General features: G+C 32.4%; 2 protein-coding genes and 1 non-coding gene across 4 annotated transcripts in view; 2 read left to right on the top strand and 1 right to left on the bottom strand.

The window, feature by feature from the left end:
- Positions 1-22,091, top strand: part of LOC123688682 (doublesex- and mab-3-related transcription factor A2-like) — a 31,310-nt gene extending 9,219 nt beyond the window's left edge. Inside the window, exons 2-3 of the mRNA XM_045627306.1 lie at positions 18,133-18,523; positions 21,535-22,091. Coding sequence (XP_045483262.1) covers positions 18,133-18,523; positions 21,535-21,838 — 695 coding nt within the window. The 3' untranslated portion in view covers positions 21,839-22,091. The remainder of the gene's footprint in view (positions 1-18,132; positions 18,524-21,534) is intronic.
- LOC123688683 lies at positions 2,472-5,788 on the bottom strand. Of its 2 annotated transcripts, none has more exons than XM_045627307.1 (8): positions 5,536-5,788; positions 5,290-5,409; positions 5,117-5,230; positions 4,859-4,960; positions 4,746-4,778; positions 4,490-4,686; positions 4,272-4,431; positions 2,472-2,635 (listed from the first exon to the last, which is right to left on the bottom strand). In XM_045627307.1, the coding sequence occupies exons 1-8, from the start codon at positions 5,726-5,728 to the stop codon at positions 2,538-2,540; spliced, it is 1,017 nt and encodes a 338-aa protein (XP_045483263.1). In that variant the 5' UTR covers positions 5,729-5,788; the 3' UTR covers positions 2,472-2,537. The 2 variants fall into 2 exon arrangements, with proteins under 2 accessions (XP_045483263.1, XP_045483264.1); XM_045627308.1 differs by having other exon boundaries at positions 2,478-2,635; positions 5,293-5,409.
- On the top strand, positions 9,963-10,034 carry Trnah-gug. Its single transcript has one exon. It is a non-coding gene; the product is annotated as a tRNA-His (tRNA).
- Positions 22,092-23,062: the final 971 nt, after the last annotated feature.

Here is a 23,062-nt window from a genome sequence, read left to right as displayed (position 1 = left end):
TACCGCTCAGTATACTAGAACAACCGAGTAAAAATAGTAAATTATTATCAGTATACCTCTATTTGGAATTGAACAATCTCCAAATATACCAACATCAAGGTACAAAGGATATCTTCACCTTTCATGAGAATTCCACTTCTAAGCCAGGGATAGGCAAACTAAGTCCGTTTCATCCGTAAATCTGGTAAAATAAAGCTGCTGAAAACAAATATTAGAATTTGAAAGTCCCGCATCGTTCTGCAAACATTTGCGAGATCCTACGTGTCTCTAGATACCCATTTTTTAACAATGGTTACATTGCCCTGACTAATTGAAAGTTGGATTTCAAAGTTAGTTTTGTGTCTTTCGTGGAGTGGGACTCGCACTAGGTAATATTTGTTCAAGTCTAACGATCGATGATAGAATTTAAAAATCGACAAATATTTGTTCGGAATCTTAGCCGATGGTAAGCGTTTCGCTTTTTGAGATCTGAAGGAATATTTGTACTTCTCGGCTGACCACTTTTGTGGTATTCCGCCATTCTAATCCTTTATGTATTTAGTTTCTACTTATAGCTTCTAGAACGCTGTGAAAAACTGAATTGTGAAAAAATATGAATATAAATAGGTAAACACTTACCTACTTACATACATACACCAAATTTCGAATATACATAAGTACGCCTTTTTTTCAAAAAAAAATTCAATTTACAACAATCAAAACACATTTCTTACCTAACCTATCTTAACAGGTTTTGGTTAGGTTAGGTTTTTTGATGGTTTTGAATATACATAAGTACTAAAGTACGCCTTTTTCAGAAAGAAATTCAAATTACAACTTACAAATTACATTTCCCAGCAAACACAAATACGTATCATAGACATAACATATATATTACAACGATCTATGTTACATAACAATGTAACATACATGCGCCTTTCTAGTACCGCTCAACGACCGCTCTATGTCCGCCTTCCGTTACATAACATGTAACAAAATTGCCATGTATCATGTACAGATCATGTAACATACATGATACATCGCTGGTATATTACATCTGTAATATTTATGGTACATCCTTTATGTATCATATACGTAGCTGTTACATTTCATGTAACATACATGATACATCGCTGGTATATTACATCTGTAATATTTATGGTACATCCTTTATGTATCATATACGTAGCTGTTACATTTCTGTATAGTTGATGTACCTTACATGATACATTGAAATTATATTGCTGGTACATTACATCTGTAATATCCTTTATGTATCATTTACGTAGCTGATATATTGCTGTTATATAATAATTTACATAGATAATACGTACCTTTCATATAACATTCAGATAGCTCTAACGTTTCTCTTATATATCATGCTTGCAGCTTATATATTTCTGTGATATATCTCACACAGAACTGCTTATTGTTAATAGTTTCATATTGCATGGAGAATTCATTACTGAGCACATATATACCAAATATATATATATATATATATACAGATAGGCCCAGTTTTTTGTTCATAATAACAGTTTTGAGAGTATTCAGTTTTAGACATGGAAACATCATATATATGAATAAAGGTCCATATAAATTCATAATAAGAAAATTATATAAAGAGGTTGCTCAAGTTTATAGATTTTACAACAAAATCTTCAACCTTGAACAGCCTGATATCCTTATGATAAGTTATTATTGCGTTTTCACCTTGAAAGTGGATATACACATGCATCAGTTATCTCTACAAGAACATGACCAACCTGTATATAGTTATATTACATAATATTTGCTCAGTGAAAATTCTCCATGCAATACAAAACTATACATCACTTCTGTGCAAGATAAATACAAGAAATATACCAGCTATAAACATGATATATAAGAAAAACATTACGGCTATTTGAATATATTTATATCCTAATATATTCTCAGTGGAAAATTCTCCATACAATTCAAAAACAATACATATATAATTCTTCTTGGAGGAAGAACTCAACAAATTGCATATAAGAAAATCTTAATATATCGACACCACACAATTATGTTTCGTTTTAAAGAATTTTTTTTACATTTTTTTCACAACCTTGAAAACAAAACAAAATTGACTGAAATATAATAAACAATTACAGTTAGATCTAAAAATGCAAGTATCTAGTCGATGATAATTTATACTAGCCAAGTGCTAAATAAATAATATGAATATTTATTATTACCTCTTACAGAATTATGCAGAAGAGATATTTATGAATTATTGAAGGTACATTTCAAAACTATATGTAATCAAAGAAAGCTCCATCTTTCATCCATTTTATATTAAGATATTTTCTAGTCAACAATGATATATTGATTAGAATCTAGTTAATTCAGCAAAATTAAAATTCTTTCGTGTGTATGTACCACCTTTGATTACAAATAAATTTTGGATAGTAAAACAGGATTCATATAATGACCAAGGGTTCATTTAAAATTGTTAAATGAAAGATCATAGAATTATTGGAAAATTATAATCTGATTAAAAAACATTCATATGATTAAATTACACCAAACAATATTCATTTTTCTCGTTTAAATCTCAATGAGGCTAGCCTTATCCACTCGGCTGCTATCTTCTCGAATTCGGCATTTTGAATAAAAGACTGACTTGCAAAACCTAAACATATTTAAATGTGATTAAAAAATGGCATTTTCAATTAATATTCCCAATTACGAGGCTTTCTGATTGGATAAAATAATAATATATTCTACAAAAAAATATGGAATTCATGCACAATAATATGTGTTATAGAAGTTTTGAGTACATGGACAACTTTAGAAGGGGTTCCTCAACTTGAAACTAATTTATGCGCTTTGTAAAATTTTCTATATCAAACTAAAAGTTTAATTATATGGGGAACATTCGAAAAATGAAAAAGTTAGTTCCTAAAAAGCACCATTATTTGTTTTGAAATTGATCAATAATAACAATAGTAGAAAAGTGTGTATATAAATGTAGATTTTTTTTAATTTCACAAATAGCAGAGAATAACACAGGTACACACCTCACAAACATAAATGAAGTAAAGCAGAAAAATAGTCTAGTAGTAGTAACAATTTGCACACTTTACTCAGATACTCCTTATTGAGTAGATGAATAATTGAGGTTCAACTTCTAAACTATGTGTACTCTTTCTTAAATGTGAACTACCATAAAAACGAAGAACAAACATCCAACTACATATAATTCAACTCTGAACATACAAGCCATGCACACAATCACACATACCATCATCAATCTACCAAAACATGCAGCAATATATGCTATTAACAATAAACAGTGTTGTTTATTTATGGAGGAAGTTAGTGTTATGGATTCCACACTCAAAAATTTGAGTAGTCATTAAAATTTAAGTAAAATTGGAAATAATTCGAAATTCTCAGTTGGTTTCATAGATAATCATTTGGTTTTATACATAACATTCAAATTTAAAAAAAAATAGGTGTTATTTTTGTTATTAAAGATAGTTAAGTTAAGTAAGAAAAAGAAATTTCAAAATTAAATGACAGTGGCATAGATATTACTGAGTACATAGATAAAATGAGATCATCAGATAAAGGGATGAAAACATTGAAAACTAAAAAAATCTAGGATAGAAAGAAAAATAATGGAAGAGAGACGTGTCAAGCAGAAAATTGTAAGAAGTAATTTAGAGGAGTTTTTTTTAAATAAGTTGAATTTTGATATCAATAGAAGTTATTAACGAGTTGAAGAAGAATTTATGAAGATATTGAAAAAAGGAAATTGGAATTGGAAAGAATTTGGAGTTGGAACATCAAAGTAGTATAGAATAGGAGTTTTATTTTGAAAGTAGAATTTATGGAACAAGATTAAGTGGAGAAGAAAATTATTAAGATAAGTGTTTTCAATTGTTTGCATAAATTTCATTTCAATAGATAGGTAATTAGTTAGGTAGTTAGATAGATAGGTTTGTTGTTTGATTAAAAAAAATTATATATATTTCTCTGAACCCACCTGAGAGAGAGAATTATTTTCAAGTAGAGATTTATATTTGTTTGGATCTATTTTTAGAACTTTTTTCAAAATTCAAATTGAAGGGATCCAAATCATCAGTTATAGAAGGATTTCAATATAATTTCCTTTTGAATTTCGATTATAACTTAAATAATTAATAATTTCTTGCAGGTCATTGAAAGGAGAAAAAAGAGTGACAATAAAACCTTAAAATTAATAGCATTGAACTGAATTCAAAATGAAAAAAAGCAGCATACCTAATACCATAGAATCTTACTTTGAGCTATTTTTATGCAGAGGAAATCACTTGCTCTTATATTATTCCTCAAGCCCAGCCAGGAGCAACTCAATGCTAACTTGTTTGTCATAATGGTTTTCATCATTCTCTTCACCCTATCTTTAGGGTGTGCACCGCCAATTGTTTGAAGGTAGTTAATCTATAAGAGATGAAAATAATGATTAGTTCTTTATATAGAGAACTAAAAGTTAACTTACAAAGTTATTTTTCTCTTCCTCCTTCTCCAGCAGGTCATTTAGTCTTTTCATATCTTCCATGCTATCACATGGAAGATTCTCCAGAAAGAATTTTAAATTGGCAGTGTTCGGTTGTTGGGTAACTTCTATATGTTTGAGCCTTTCATTCATTTCTTCCATTTTTATGGACATTGAATTGACCAAAGCCAATAGTACATCTGCAATATAATTTTTCTGGTTATCATACAATCAAATGTTTTTGGGTTTATATACTTACCAATTTTTTTCTCCAACTTGTTTTCATAAGGTACTAACAGAAAATCATATATTTAGATGAAAATTAATCAAATCGAATATCAATTACATCAATGAAGTATATAGTATAATTACCGAATTCTGCTTGAGTGCTGGCGCAGGTGATGTGATGTGTACTAGAGCTAGCTTTATTTATAGCCTCATCGTGGAATGGGGTAATGTCCTCAAGTGAATTTACTGAAACATGAGAAATGTAAGATATATTTCAACTACAAGTTATATGGTCAATGTTTTGATATGTGAGGGTATCGGTAGAAAATAATTTTATCAGTTTATTTCTGCTACAGTTTGAGCGAGCAATATTTTCCTTTGATATGCAACGTCTAATCTTACCATCAATATTCTGTTCAACAGAGATCATATCAGTCATACTGAATGCATTATCAGACTGCTCCCATATCACTTCAGTCCCTTGTAAGTTTATGAAAGGAGGTGGAGTCATACTATCTGAAAATGTCAATATCAGTTGAAACTATTGAACAAGGTTAACACACATCACTAATTACCACCTGATTCACTTGAAGAGTACTGAGGAATTTTCTTTCTCATCCCCCTTCCTCTAACTTCATCAGCAGAAGAAGTATAATCGTTATTCCCTGCTTTTTTAATCGCCTTTTCATATTTCTCTGGAAAAATTTAATGTTTTGAGGGAGTGATTCAAAAAGTAAATGCTCATGAAGATAATATCCCATAGAATAAGGCCCATCTACTTCACATATCATAATACATTGTTCAATATTATATAAACTTACCATATATTCCCTCCAAATTTACTTTGTGAGAGGGCCAGTCACTTTTGGGGGCAGCTCTCATTTTTATTAAATTTCTAACATTTTTAGGATTATTCGGGGGCCAGACACATTCAGTATTGTCGAAATTCAGCCAACTTACAGGAACTTCACTGAACACATCATCTTCGATAAAATGGACCACTGCGTAAGCCATTTTGTATTCTGAAACCTAACTGAGCAAAATTTTCATTATAATTCATTTTAGAAGGTCAGCCATGTTTGAAAAAGAATTTCAGTTTTGAATGAATAGAGAAAAAAAAAATTGAACTAAATTACAAACAGATATTTAATTTAATAAATGACTTTCAGTAACCCAAAAGGTTTACACAAAAAATACAATTCAGCAATGAACCAGCTTCATTACAATATAATTATTATTTGCTTGGTCTGGAAGTAGCAAGCATTTACTTGAAAATATATCGTCAGTAAATTCAATATTAACAACTCCACTCAAATCCTCAAGGCATACTGTAAATATTCCAACCAAAGATGATTGACATGGTACTCTAAACAAATCGAGATATTTTGTGAAATATCTACAAGTTATGAACACTTTAGTGCCCTCGATCTTCATATTCTCAATAATTATAATTTTACCACTTTTCAATATAAAACAATTATTAGGTTTTTTTGAAGAAATGGAAAAATTTGAAAATTCTATCAGTTTGACAGTTTGACCTGAGATATGGAACTCTGGATAAGATTTATTTTCAGATGATTCAATGTCCAAAGATTTTGCTTCATTTAATCTGTTCACTATCTGATGAAGTGGTTTGCCTGAAGTTTTAAGCTTTTGTTTTAATTGGTACATGTAATTCTCAAATTTAAAAGCGCTGAAATTCTGAATTGGTCCAAAATTCCTAACTTCATTACATAAATGTATTAAACAATGTACATTAAAATTGAGATATTGATCTCCATAGAAAGATGAATACTTTTGAACAAAATATTTCAAATTCTCTTCTGCATAACAAATCAAATGAGATAAATGTGAGCTGGATAAAATCCGAATGGCTACTGATAAAGATAAAAAATGGTGGTATATAGCTTTTGGCAGAGAATCCCTCAATACAACTATCCCTGTGTATAACAAAAAAAGCCTCAATTCAGTTGCCTTCCATCTATCTACATCTGAAAGAGGCCTAGGTAAACGAGAGAATTCGTTAGTGATGAATTCCTTCAATTTTGAATAACGCAACTCGCTTTCTACAAGCCTCGCTTTATTCATCCTAACATCCATTCTTCCCTGTACCCAAAATTGAAGTAACCGTTTTGTCACTCCCAAATAAACCAAATGCATTGGATCCAAAGGTATTTGTGAGATCATGTCAATGTCAAGCTCTTGAAGTATAGTATCAATTTTGTGGTGTTCTGGCTGGCTTTTATTTCTGAACGAAAAGTTATTTCTTAATTTCGCAGTTAATTCTGGAAAAACTAGTCTATTCTCAATAAAGTCACCCTCAGTCTCACATTTGGGACATCCAAAATATCCAGTATGACTTTTTGTTCCACAAATAAAGGCTCTAGCAGGGGAGTCACATATTATTGCATTGACCCTAATTTGTACATGGTGACCATTGTAATCCAAACCCTTGTCAAGCAAGATTTTCATTTCCTCAACGAAAGGTTTCAAAAATAAATTAGAATCTAAGGGTTTGCTATTTCCATAATGAATTCCTACAGGAAACGGGTGTGAATAAAAGTCATCATGGATTGCAGCCAGTATTGGCCAGAACTGGCCGTTTGTACTTTTGGAGACTGGAAGACCGTCTATGTTGAAATCTAGTTTAATTTCAAGAGGGCACACTCTATAATATTTCTTTATTGACGATTTAAGACCATCCAGAACACCCACATGACAGTATTGCCCCCCATTGACATTATCTATCTTGGAACTAACATTCCTCTGCGTTTTCATGAAAGTTCTTGCATCCAAAGGAAGATTTGCAACACCATGATTTACCAGCACTTTCAAAATATCACTAATAGCTGACTGCGAAATATTATGTTTAATGAAACAAGAACGGAGTGATATAGTAATTGTTTCATCATCATTTGTGGAAACCCAAGGATTATTATTATATACGACATTAGATGGACTTAAAATAGAGCTAGCGATTTGAGCAGTATGAGTGTCACTTTGTATTTTACTAAAACTATTAGAATCACTAGAAGGTATTTCTTGTTCCAAAGAAGATATATTTTCTATATTTTGTTTGGAACTCGATGGACAACTATCAGCAGGAGTAGCAGACACAGAAGCAGCAGTACGAGACACAGAAGTAGGAGTTCTAGTCTCATTTCCAAGAAAATATTTTTTTTGGGCAGCTATTAATCTACGTCTCTGTCGTGTAGATAGCTCTGTTACCAATTTTCTTTGCTTTGTTCGGTGCATCTTTGAACAATGAAGAATAATAGATTTAATAAAATGAAGTTTCGATCTCTGGTTATTTGTAAATTTATTGAACATTTATACAGGGAGGTAGAAACGAAAATTATATATATATATATATATATAGAAACGAAAATTACAGATTTCTATTATCATTTCAAAAAAAGTCCAATGAACGTGGACACACAAACGCTTTGTTTTCGAAATACAATGTTAAACTTTAATTTTTTTTCAAATTTCCACCTCAAGCAACTTATTCCTTTCAGAAGATATATTATGTCTAGATATTTAAATTTGAAGTTTTCATCATGTTATATGCTAACTTTGAATGCAAATATACAGAGTGATATTTTTTCAGGAACAGTGCCCTGCACTTTCTTCCCTCCAGAACTTTTTTATGGTGGACCGCACTGGCAGTTTAGAAATATGAAAGAGAAACTTTGCTCCAGTGCTACATTTTTTAGTTTCTTGTAGTTTTGTCGTACCTACTACCGATTTCGAAAAAAAATTCAAACAATTCTCTAGTATAATCTTCAGGAAAATTCAAATTATTACAAAGATCCAGTGAGTAAGCTGTGACGATTAAATTAATTATAAAAGTGAGAAGATGCGTTGGTACTTATATTTATCCAATATGTAGCGGAGATTCATTAAGATTCGATAAACTAGTAGGTATAATCATTACAAAAAACTAGAACTACGATAAGAAACACCGGTATCTCGAAAATAAAGCGTTTGCAGGCACATGCTTATAGGATTTGAAATTGCCCATAGAATCTCTCACTTTCCTTTGAACTTCCAATTTATGGAGACCTGTATATTTAAATGTAGTTACCTAGTAAATGTAGTACCTAGTTAGTATACATAAATGAACTTACCTTGCAAATATTTCTCACGTCCACGTTTTCACGAAAATATAAAAAACAACTAATGTCTAAGAATAATATATATATATTTATATATTATTATTGTATCAATACAATAGAACAAGTAACTATCACATATAATAGAAATCAAAGATTAATCTTTATAGAAATATTTCTCTTCTCTACGAGAGTAATGAAAAGTTCGTATATGGAAATTTACACACTTGTCTTAGCGCGAATCCAAAATACGGTTCACAATGTTTATAGCGCCACCTAGAGAATGCGGGAAATTTAAATTGTCACTCGAAGAAGCAGTTCAAATTTCAATTGAATTTCATTTTTTCATTGGGTTTGAAAAAACTATATGTAATTATGAAACGTACTTGTGTAGATCTGATTAATATATATCATGAATATGCTATATTTATATAACATTTACGTAATATTAACAATGTAACATATATATTACGAATGTTACATATATGATACGTAACTATCTTACGTACACGTAATATAACTGATTAATATAGCCTTCATGAAACCTGAATATATATCATATATGTAACTTCAGTAATATAACAATGTTACGTATATGATACATGAACAATTCAGATAATCTCGTGGATATATGAAATGTTACGTACCAGATACATTAGTTTTGAGATGTATCAGGTATGTACCTCATTTCTTAGGGATGTTATGTAACGGTAAGGCGCATATAACAACATGGTTTGCTGGGTTCTTACCTAACCTATCTTAACAGGTTTTGGTTAGGTTAGGTTTAGGTTTTTTGATGGTTGTGAAGTGAGCTTGGTACCTATATATTTTTAATATATTTTTTAAAATTCGTTATCGACATCACGAAATAAGTGAGTTTAAAAAATTTAAACTCGTTCAGAGTAGTATGGAATAAATTATCTAATTATCTAAATACCTAATTACCCTCTTTCTAAGTATCTTCGTGAAGTTAATTTTTTCATTTCAATGCTTCTTTAATTTTTATTGTAATGAAGAATGTAGTTTTCAAAGCTTATATTTAAAAACCTATTTCATTCATAAACATATTTTGTGATAACGCTATCTACCGTATAATAATGTAAGAATCTCCCATTTCACGCAACGCCTCGGTAGCCGTGATCGTCTAGTGGTTAGGACCCTACGTTGTGGCCGTAGTAACCCAGGTTCGAATCCTGGTCACGGCAATGTGTAAGCATTGTCACGGGGAGGCAATTTTTTTTTTGTGAAATCTCGTCTCAGTATGATTTTTATGGGGTCTTGTGAGGTAGTCAACTAGTTATGCTTTTATAATATTTAATCATTAATGATTACATTCGATTGATAAATAATGGATTATAATAGCCATACCGAACGTCAGTATTTGCTTATGTTAATAGGTTCGAATGTTATTTATTCAGAAAAATGGCGCTTGTGAAACTGTTACGTGGCTTTGGATGAAGAGCCATTGTAGCATTAGAGTTAATGGAATGTAAACAAATACCTAGCTATTCGTTATGCTAATGAGATAAAATTTTTGCACCTATTGTACTTTATGTTTCTTTGGGTTGATATATTCTTATGATTCTGAGAAGATTATAGAAACCAAATTAAATGGGGTTAAATTATTAACCCAGAAACCTACTTGAAAATGAAAATATCATATGTTTTTGTATCGACCAAATAATATGTAGAATATGTTTGAATTTTTGTCATGATGAATATTTTGGAAATGAAAAATTCGAAATTTTAAGTGATATAAGTGGATTCATAGAATATTTCCCAATGTATTCCCTATGTATTTGAAATTTGTTGGAAGTAATATAATGAATCAGATGAAAAAGAATCATAACGATCAAATTGTTGGGAATCAGGGACAAATATTTTTTTTCATCCCATTTTCTCCAAAAACTGTTATTGAATATTGTATTTTTTTATGTTATCCCGAGATAATTTGGCTTCACCGAATCTCTAAGTTTTGAATTGGTATCTGCTAATACAAAATGACAAAATGATGGTTATAAAATAAAAGTTGAAATTCTCTAAATGTTAAGACCTCTATAGAAGCAAGTCCTGATCTACAGTGTCAGTTAATAAGCTCGACAAACTTCAAGGGGCGATTTTACATAAAAAAATAATGACAATTTGTTATACAACTTTTGTTCCAAATGATTTTCGTTTCGAGATATGGGGCGTTGAAAATTTTCAGAAATTTTTTGAAAGAAAGAAAATTTTACGCCTCATATGTCATTTTTGAATTGTTCGTTGAATTTGAAATGAAAAATCTCTCAAGCCGTTTTTTCGCAGGGGGCACCGTTTTCATGTAAAAAAAACCGAGGAAAAACGTCTTAATTAAATTTTTTATACTTAATATCAACAACTATTTAAAATTCAGCTTTAATTCACACGGCTAATGGCTCTGGCAGTCGAAGACGTAAAACTTAAAAACTAACTATAATCAAATAATAGAAAATTGATCAAAAAAATGAAAAATTCGCCTTGGAATGTTTTATTTTATTGCTTAAAAATGGCGCCCATCACGAAAAAAAGCATGGAAGATTTTTTGTCACAAATTAAAAGAGGATTTCAAGAGTGATCTTTATCTTGGAATATCTCAGTGGTGAATCATTCTTTTTTAAGAGATCATTACCAGTATGCGTGCCAATGAAGAACATAAAATTCTTAATTGAAGGCAAAAAATGCGCAATAACTACCTAGCATATTTCATTCGAATATCTCGATCGGTTTCCAAGCAATTAATAAATACAACTCAGTTTTCAAGAAAAAATTGAACATCCCGTATTTAGGAATGAGAAGCATTTGCGAAAATAAATATAATGCAAACTGTTATTATTTTTTCATGCAGAATCACCCCCTGAGTTTTTTCTCCTATATTCTTGCGTTTTACATGAAATTCGCATTGTTATTCAGAGATTCATCAAGCCAAGTAGCTTGACATTCCAACCAACTACTTGACTTGAAAATCAAGCTCGTGAAAAATTACATACTTAAGCTTGATTTGACTTGGTTTTAGATATTTATTGCTTGATACTACTTGAGTTTGATATGCACGCGTCGCGCGACATATATTTCTGCAATCTCGTGCGCGCTTAGACTAAATAAGAGGATTCCTAGAACGCCGAGAAACTAGTTTCTCGCATTCGCCAGGTTGACTTTATCAGTAGTTTTCTCACATTTCTTTGAAAGCTGTTGGTAGATTTCGTTAGTTTCAGAAATATCCTTCCAACTTGTCCAAAATAGCCAAGGATTTTTTATCATCTTCAGCTCCTGTTGAAAGACAATTTTCCAGAGCTGCTCTTACAGCAATAGGTTAGGCGACAAATCTATAAGATGCCTCATGTGTCTTAGATCTAATAAAAGTATTTTCTGCAAGGTTCCTTCTCATTTCATCGTTTTTCATATTGATGTGACCCTACACAATAGAACTGCTAAAAATCAAGTAGCTTGATATGATTCAAGTACTTGATAACTACTTGATTTGACTTGAGATTGGCAAATTACTACTTGACTCGAGCTTGACTTGAAATCGAGCCAAGTAGCTCGAAAATCAATCCAAGCCGTGAATCCCTATTGTTATTCTACATCTGAAAGTCACATTTCATTTCTATAGAACTCGTTATTTTGAAATTATCAGGACAACGAAATTTCGAATGGATATAATTACGGAACCCGTGAATAAATTGAATAAATATTTTCTCTAATTCTGTGGTTATTCCGTTCATTCTTCCACATCTTGTAGAACAAAATCGTGCGAGAATATATCAGAAACGCACAGTTCCATGGTTATATTTTATTATTATATGTTGGTACTCAGAACTTTCCGCCACGCCTTTATCTGTCAATTCATCAATTTGCCTTAAAGAAATCAGTTTTGTCAACCAACATTTTTCAATGCAAAAATCACTAAATGATATTTATGGAAATATTTCATTAATTTCAATAAAAATGCAATAAATTAGAGAAAATAATGTATAATACTCGTACAGAAGTCTAATTCTACCACTCGTTCATTCAAAAACTCGCTACTTCGTGGCTCGTTTTTGAATTTTGAACTCGTGGAAGAATATCAATGCCTTCTGCACTTCTATTATAAATAACTATTCTATTCGATAGGAACTTCTTCGCGAAATCTTTACGTATCAGAAATCTTTTGTGGCGAATGATCTGGGACATATTTGAATAAGAACTGCGTAAAATAAGTCTCCTCGAGATTTCGCACGACCTCCATAACAATAATTCTCGCCTATTCCGCAAGAAAAACCTCCAAGACGTCGCACACTAAGGCAATTCAACTAATGACGTTATAAGCGAGGATGACCCATAAATGTGGCTTAACGACACTGCCTTGGTCTATATTGGAATGGATACTCATATTTATAACAGGGTGGCTCGCATTCCTTCCTTATTGCGAATTCCTCAAGTATCATTTGCAAGTAATGAAGTGGAGACAGCTCTCTCATAACACTCGGGGTTCCCAAGTATTCCTTTATTCTTTCTTCCGACCCTTTTTGTTACTAAACGATCGTCACGTTCCTGGTTATGTATCATTCAGCACAGTCTGATGGGGCTGTTCGAAGGAATGTTTTGGGAATGATGGAGTCATCATCCCCGTCTGGCAACAATTTTAGGGATAATTCTTTTTACGATGGAAGATGGAAGTAGAAGGAGATAAAAAGGAGGTTACAAAATATAGGGTACTAATCAAAGCGTCGAAATGAGTTTATGAACTTTGGAAAAACACTGTTTTATTTTTGAATGGGGTAGGGTAAATGCACTGGTGAGCCGACCGGCACTGGTTCTCGACCATTCCGCGATTTGAGATAAAATAATAATAAAAATATATCATGTAGTGCAGAATATTTTCGCGGTACGTGTTCTTGACCATTCTACCCTTCCAAGATAGTTTGCATAGTAGGGATATAGGTCAGAGTTTTCGGGCTAAAAATCAGTTTATAATCGTCTATCATAGAAAAGGGTTCTTTCTCGTCCTCTCTTAGAAAAGTGCTTTGTGATATATGACCAGAAAATAGTAATTATTTCTTATTTTAAATGAATTATGTGTGTATATTTTGTTCCATATCAACTATAAGATATATTTTTGAGTGTATTTCAATGAAGAAGCAAATAAATGTATATTTTTTGTTCAATATTCGGCGGTCGCGAACTGGTATTGGAAAATTTGAATCTTTTGTTTTTCGACCAAAGTGGTCGAGAACCAATATGTTACTTCAATAATTGTTTATTTCAACCGATATATTTCTGTTGGATCATTTTCGTTTTTTTTCGATACCCTGGTTAATTTATATATCTTATTTCTGAATATTAGTTTGTGACCACCGAATTAATGTTGAAACACTTATTTCTACCCTTTATTTATTCGCGGTCGAGAACCAATTTGATTGTACTTAATTCTCGACCACTGGTGGTCGGTGTTTTATACTTTATTTACTCATTAGTTTCTAAATAGATATTAAGAGCAAAATAACCAAATAATGTTGTATGAGTTGCTATTTTGAAATATTTATAGAAAGTGGAAATTTTTGCAAAATAATTTTTTTTTACGTTCCGAGTGTTTCTTACTTGATTACCTCATCTGAAACCCATCTGAGTGATAGGTAGTGATGTCGATGGTACGATACGAAAGTAAGTACTAATCACTCATCTCGCTCTAAAGTTTTTTATAAAATTTTTAAGTGGAGCGGCCACTATTATCAGTGGTCGAAAACTAACACAAAAATGGTCGAGAACTCTGCGGCGTGGTCGTGAACCGAAGGTTATTGAGATTTTCTATATGTTTTCACATTTCAAAGGTTAAATGCGGAAAGAACGCTTAAAATTATATGACAAATCATTTAAACCTCGTCAAAGAATCGATGAACACCAACACCATAAAAATTTGATAAGTTTATGTGTGGAAAAATCGTGCTCGAAATCGATGTTTCTGTTAACTGGTCGAGAACCAGTGCATTTACCCTATTCCTAAATTGCCGTTTTCGATTCATTCAAAATCAAACCTTCTATGATTACTCTTGAAAAAATATAAATGGAAAAATCTATTCTATAGTTTTGGCTTTCTACTTGCATAACAGAAATAAGGTATAACAATACGTCTACCGGAAAGCTAAAATGGCATTCTCAACAATGCCTATTGAAGCGTATTAATTTGTGGTTTGACCAAACCAAGCAAAAAGATACATCTAATCCAACTAACTACCCTAAAATCGACCCAAGTCAGTTACTGCATTCCAGCATTTGCACAAAACGAAACGAATTCAATGACGAGATAACAAAGTAAGCACTCGACCGTGGCCTCTTGAAAGAGAAATGATTCATTTTCCGTTCCACTCAGACCTTCGAAGCCTTTTTGCCCAGTCAAAACAAGTATTAACAGAGAATTTATTAAAAACTCGACTGAACTCGAGAGAGGTTCGTAGGTACTCCGGTTCAATTGAAAACTGAAATAAACTGCTGGTCACTCCGTGTGTTTTCTATCCGGTCAGTTTTCAGTATTGAAAACAAAATGTTGGGGATATTATTCGATAATGCCCATAAAGCTTGAATTTCTACAGTAAAGTCTTTCATGTTCCAGCTGAATAACTGCGGTTAGTTCGCGTGTTCAGTTGCGAAAGGTCTTTTTTTTCCTTTTTGATTCGACTACGTGCACCTTATGCATTTTTCTTCTTTTTAACAGGGTTGAGTTTTCCGCTTTGGAATATTTTTTGGTTCTTGTATGGAAATGGACGAATGAAGGATTTCATTGCTCCTATCCTTTAACCTCATTTATAACTTACTGTCCTTTTTTCGTGCTCTCTTTTCTTTGTGTTTATTTTGTGTTTCTTCTGATGATGTTTTATTTGCATATTTTTACCAGAAAATTGTTCTGAAAAAAATCGATTTCGATTTCAATGTTGAAGTCAGCTATGACGAAAACTCATTTCATTCATCAAATGAGAACCGATTTTTCTTATTGATTAAATGGAATCTACATAAAAAATAATGTATAAGTGTAATACATAATAAGAACTGCTCTAAAAAGCTTTATGGTTACGGGATCAACATTAAATTTCTCAAGAGTCTTGAAATCGACATTCTATATACAAATGCAAATATTATCCTCGATCGTATAAATAGTTTTGAAATTAATATGAAAAAAAAATTAGAATGGTGAAATTTACGAAATTTACGATTTGAGTACGAAACGTTGGATACGAAATCTGATTACGTCAAATTGAGGATAATTTACTGTCGAATAAAAAATTCCTGTAACATTTTTTGATAATATATGAATTAAGGTGGAAAAAAAGAAATTTCAAAATGACAGAACTTACTTTTCTTATGATATCTCAATAACCGGCCCTGATAATCTCGATTTGTTTGAACTGCTTGACAATGCTTCTATGCATGCAACTTTTTCTCCATTTGACCGACCTTCTAACTCTTATGGTTTTAAACTTACCAATACTATCCCATTAAAAAAGTGTCCACTCTGTATATAAGAATATGGGAAATATTCTTTAATATTATCTTTTCTTTCATCTATGGTGGTAGCCTGTGAAGGCAAGCAATAACATCAATACGAATAATAGCAATAAACGGAATGATTGCTGAAATTTCGGTAATTAGATCTGTAATTATCATCTTCCTACACGAAAAAAATTATAAATATCTAATGGACACTCAATATACAGGGTGTCCCGAACATATGGTGTTGAATATGAAGAATTAAAAGTAATTTTTATTCATACATTTTTTCGCATTCCCCATTCAGTTTTGAGTAAAAAATGAATAGTTGTTTAAATCCGGAAAACTAACCCTTTTTAAGAAAAAATTGCGCTTTTATGAATACCAACATATGAATACAAAGTAATGAAAAACTTGTTCCGCAGAAATTAATTTTATAATCCCAATTACTGGTTCAAATAACAACTGGATATTCGACCAAAAAAATCAGACCACTTTCACCAAAGCCTCTTTCTTGCAGAAGTATATGATGTTGAAACCCTTCAATGGGTAATCAATTTTTAAAAAACAAAATCAGTTGTATGTGAAAGTATCATTATATTTTTGGTTGAATATCCAGTTGTTATTTGAACCAGTAATTGGGATTGTAAAATTAATATCTGTCCAACAAATTTTCCATTACTGTTATGCTTGTATTCATAGAAGCGCAATCATCTTGAAAACGGTTAGTTTTTCCGGATTCAATCACTCGTACATATTTTACTAAAAACTGAATGGAGAATGCATGGCGAATAACCTTCAGTAGTTGCGACGGAAACAAATAACATCCAGTCTCATAGTAATAAACGTAGATAGAGGGAGCATATGTCATATGTAAGCAAATTTTGTCCCCAACATGAATTATCAAATTTGACATGAAGCTCGCGGAAATGAAAATATATCATTTATACGATATTGCAATCAATTCGCGAGTTTCTCCACAAAGAACGCACTCCTTTTGTTCCATAGTAAAACAACGTTTCATATTAACTCAAAATATATATTGAAATAAATACCTAAATATATCAGAACTTTTGAAAACTTCAAGCACGCCAAACGACGTGAAACATCAATAAGGAAAGCAAAAGTTGCTAAACCTTTGATTTCAGCAGGTAGATACAGAAAAAAATAAATATTCTGCTTATTATAAATTCGACAATTAGGAAAAATATCGAATTCCAAATATTCAATTTCGCACATTCAATCAGGAATCACTCAAATGAATATATTTCATTCAATATAATAAACATTCATAACGAAATAGTAAAATTGTGGATTTGAAAATATATCACAATCCACCAACGTAATCTAACAATGTCGAGGAAATGTAAAAATTAGATACTTATACTCCCTCTATCTATGTTTATTATTTTATGCATCGAGCCGCGTAGCCGATAACTTTTTGACGTTTTGTAATTATGGTGCGATTTGCCACCACTTTTTGGATTTGCCTGGAAGATCTTATGGAAATAAAAAAGTATACTACACAATACTAGTTGTGAGACTTTTACGCACACGTCTCATGCGTAATATGCTTCTTATAACTCTCGTTATGTTATATACTATTATATTTTACAACATCGTGATACATCATTAACTATAATGTTCAAATCTAACTAATTACATTTTTAGTGTCGGATGATAAATTATACTACATATTCCCATAAATGGATATAAACCAAACTCAAATTACATTTCAACTTACTCTTCAGTATATCAACATTTCACAAAAATTAATCGAATGAGTTCGAAAGCTTAGTATCTATAAAACCATTTTATTTCCAGGCAACAAAAGACCAAGGATGAGTGTTGAAGAGTCTCGTGCGGAATCAGATTCTGACCAAGAGGAGGCCAAACGGAGTCGTCACTCTTCGCCAAACCCAACGCAATCTCTACCAAATGCACAAACACCTTCACCCACCCCTGTGGCTAGCCCAGATCCGGATCTTGACGTAGGCGAAGATACTCAAGGCGAAGCCCCTGAAAACTTATCCCTGAAGAAATCACCCAGTCCTGAAACGTCACCGCCGCCAACAATAAGTTTTCCGCAGTATCCACCATTCAATCCTTTTCCCCAATTTCCATCACAGTTCGTCGGACACAGATCTCCAGTCGATGTGCTTCTCAGAGTTTTCCCAAACAGGAGGAGATCAGATGTTGAAGCGGCCCTACAAAGGTAAGAACGAAGTCGTTTAAATTTAATGCCTATCGAAGTGCTTTTTGAACCATACTATCATGAAATACCATTTAGCTCCGTTCTGAAAAAATGAAAATATAATTGCTCAAGTACAGGGTGGGCAAATAAGCGAGGTAAGCGGCTGTATCTCAGGATCCACTCATCGTAGAGACTTGCGGAAAAAAATTTTACCACTAAAGTGATAAAGAGAACACACTGGAAATTGTTTTGAAGTTCATACCTCTACCGCTAGGGGGCGTAATAGCTACCGTCGAGTAGAAACATGAATTTTACTCGAATGTTTCATATGAAGTTGAAGAAGAAATATCACCACTGTAATCCTTGGAAAATTCTCTATCTTTTTGAATTGTCACATTCGATTTTACGACATCAAATAAGGGTAGGTGAAAGGGAGAAATCTGATTGATTTAAGTTCTAAGAGAAACAGAAATCCCATCAAATTTGTATGAAAAAACCAACAGGTCGCAAAGCGATAGCTTCAGGCGTTCTGGAGTTATGGCCGAAAGAAGACACAATTTAGTTTTTCAGTGCATCAGTTGAAGAATATCTTTTTTCGTCCATAATCCAGAACACCTGAAGCTATCGCTTTGCGATCTTTTGGTTTTTTCATACAAATTTGATGGGATTTCTGTTTCTCTTAGAACTTAAAGACACAATTTGGTTTTTCGCAGTGCTTCAGTTGAATAATATCTTCTTTCGGCCATAACTTCAGAACGCCTGAAATTATCGCTTTGCGACCTACAGGTTTTTTCATGCAAATTTGATGGAATTTCTGTTTCTGTTAAGGAAATCCTATCATTACATTTGAAATTTCGGAGTAAAATGAACAAAACAATGAACTTCTGACTTAGCGCCTCCTAACGAAAGCAGCAAAAACAAATTTATCATGACTATATTTTGTCCTCAATCAACAAGATATTATCTTTCAGACGAGATCTAATTTGCTCAAAAATGTTGAGCCAAACTGAAGTTACAGGCGTTTCAATCAGTCAGATTTCTTCCTTACACCTACCCTTATTTGATGTCGTAAAATGGAAAGTGACAATTCAAAAAGATAGAGAATTTTCCAAGGATTACAGTGATGATATTTCTTCTTCAACTTCATATGAAACATTCGAGTAAAATTCATGTTTCTACTCGACGGTAGCTATTACGCCCCCTAGCGGTAGAGGTATGAACTTCAAAACAATTTCCAGTGTGTTCTCTTTATCACTTTAGTGGTAAATTTTTTTACCGCAAGTCTCTACGATGAGTGGATCCTGAGATACAGCCGCTTACCTCGCTTATTTGCCCACCCTGTACAATAGGTTTCCATTGTGTTATTTTCCATGAAACATTTTGAGGCGATAAAATGCAATTGAGTTATTGAGCAACAGAATGGTGAAGGTGAAGGTTTAATATTAGTCGTGTATATTGTCCAGAAGTTTTTATTCTGTCTATGCCAAAAACCTCCGTGGCACTTTAAAACAACTAAATTTTCATAGCGGTTGGATGAATGATAGAGTAGTGCATACTGGTCAGATCTACAATCGTTAGAGGCCTTGTTCTCTGAACATATCATCTCTTTATGATTCCTGTAATTTTTTAATTTTGAGTTGGAAAAGGTCCCAAACGATAAGATTCAACTCATTGGTGTCGACTCTGGTCGTGAACACAATAACTCCCGAAATATAATATCTAGAAACTCAAAATTATCAGGAAATGTTCGTTAATAGTCAAAATTTGACAAGAGTAATTTAGGTCGATGCCTTCATTCAAAGTAAAAAGTAAAAAAATAATATCAAATAAAATGATAATTCACACCATCCTGAAAAATTTCATGTTGATAGCATATTCAGAACCATGAAAAATTCAGAAAAACTAACAAAAAAACCTGATTTATCAAATCGAGTTGAGATTTTGTAAGTTGCCTTTATATTTACTTGCACAATTATATCAAGTTACGTGAAATATTTCACACTGATCACACCATCAGAACCATAAGAAATTCAAGCAAAATATCGAAAATAAGTCTTTGGAGACCACATAACTGATTTAGGTACATATAGGTACATCCAAGGGCGTGACTGGCGCAAGAAACTCGAGCTCTCAGAAGCTCCCGACGTCAATGCTTTTCTCATTTTTTCATATACTCATAATAGATTTATGAGAACAAAAAGTAACATATTTTCAAAGATTTAAAATCGCGCATATCAGATGATCAAGTCGGTTCTACCAACTGACATGCCATGAAAACATAGATGCGCGAGATACTTTCTACACAATGTAATGACATAGTGTAGAAAGTATCATGTATCAAAAAAAGTGATAAATGAAACACTTTTGAGACCATTTTGTTCGAGAAACTAAAAAGCATATTCAATAAATAAATGCATGCTCGAAAGGCGCAATTCTTTTCCTTTCGATATTATGCATTCTGCATTGAAATTTGTTTTTTCGATCAATCTGTTTTATTGAAATCTATTTTTTCCTCCACATGAAAGTTTAATTTTTGATTAACGTACTCTACTGATGAAACTTTCACAGGGTGTTCAATTGGAGGTACAAAGCAAAATGAGAGAATCTTTGGATAATTTAAAAAAAAGTCCTATAAACATTGTCCCGCAAACGCTTTGATTTGGAGATACAGGATGTTCCTTTTAGTTCTATATTTTTGTGATGATCGTACCAATTTATCATATCTTCATTAATCTTTGCTACAAATTATCCAAGGCATCTGTCATTTTCGTTTGTACCTTCAATTTAGGAACAGCCTGTATACTCACAAACTTTCAGTGAGATCTAAAAAATAGATTCTAAGATTTTGATGTTTCACAAAAAAAAAAAACAAAAATACTATCAATAAAACGACGTCATAGAATATTCCATGAACCTTAATTCTTTCAATTTTTTTTTTACTGAGTACTGCATTACCTTCCGGTAATTATGCTTTTAGGTCCATCAATCAGTTTTCACATTTCATTTTGTATAATTCGTATTCTTTGTTTCAGATCCAAAGGGGACGTCCTGCAAGCCATGGAGTTCATGGTCATCGCAGGTGCCGAAGATATGTCAACTCCTTCGGCCTTTTCACCATTAGGGCCACCACCAAACTTCCACAGGTTCAGCCCTTCCAGAAGATTCCTGTCTGCACCGTACGCTGGGACGGGTTATCTTCCAACAGTTATTAGACCCCCTCCAGAATACGGCTTGCCTCTGGTTGGAGCAGTACACGACATGTATAATAGCGAAAAAATGACTGCTTCCTCTCCGGGTTCGAACACAGGGTCTGACAAGACATCCTACTCGGAATGAGTCTTCTAGGAGGTATGAGAGTTCATCTGAGTTCAGATGGGTGGGAAGATCTGGAGGATATTTACTAGTCAGGACGAATTAAAATGAATAATATTCGTTTAAAAAAAATAATGGATATCTATTATTCCATCAACCGAATCTGAGTCGCTAGCATTGAATCGAAAGAAGTAATTTCGTGTTTCCAGACAATGGGAAATATGGAAATGAATGAAACCAGAAAAACATGTAATGAAAATATAAAATGAAACGAAGTAATTTTCACAAATATATTTGCTAAAATGACTTTGTTTCATTTTATTTATAATGTATTTCTATCAAGTAAAGACCGAATCCATTCAAGGAACATGTAATGACCAAATTGTTTCGAAAAATTAATATTTTGAAGCACTGACAGGTTATGTTCAGAGAGAAATATTTTTTCAGGGAGAAATAATGTCGTCATTATTTCATACGAATTGAATATTTGAGATAAATATTTAAATGTATTCTTCATCTGATGTTGAGGCTATTCAAAGAAAGATGATATCTGGAATTGGTATATTCAAATTTTCAGCTATTTCTTTCGTTTTGATATCGATTAACGGGTGGAAAGCGTGTGTCAATGATTTTCAAACAACAATTATTAGGTTTCTCTGCTAATTTTGTGTGAATTTGAAATAAATGTAGAAATTAAACGGGTTATTACGGGTTTGATAGATGTCTTGTACAATTATAATATTGGCGGGAACTGATTGATGGTGATGGTATACATCTATAGGCGTAACGAGGGGTAAAGGTGTTCGGAGACAAAACCCCCGCATTGATACAAAGAAAAAAAAAATTGCAAGTTACAATTGAAAAATTTTTTTTTCATGAAAAATTGAAAGATTTTGCTTTTTCCAAGTTGGGGTAACCCTTCCCATAAGTCAACTTTAGTTACGCCAATGTATACATCCCATGGATAATTCCATCAATTTGATATAGAAGTAATGTACAGGGTGGGCAAATTTCGATGTTTTAGCACTACAACTTTTGAACCAGAGGAGATAGACAAAATCTGATACCCACTTCTCGATCTCTTTTTCTGAGAAACTAAAAAGGGTAGTTTTCGTTTTTGGCCACCTTATTTTGTTTTCGAGTTATAAGCGAAAATTGGAAAAATGGCGAAATCGAAAAACAGTTATATCTCCGCTAATACTCGTGATAGAGTTCTGAAATTTAAACATTAGACACTTTTTTACGTAG

Source organism: Harmonia axyridis, chromosome 1 (genome assembly GCF_914767665.1).
Source record: "Harmonia axyridis chromosome 1, icHarAxyr1.1, whole genome shotgun sequence".
Classification (NCBI taxonomy): domain Eukaryota; kingdom Metazoa; phylum Arthropoda; class Insecta; order Coleoptera; family Coccinellidae; genus Harmonia; species Harmonia axyridis.
The sequence above is the reverse complement of the archived record's forward strand: the minus strand, read 5'-3'. Positions and strand labels throughout refer to the sequence as shown.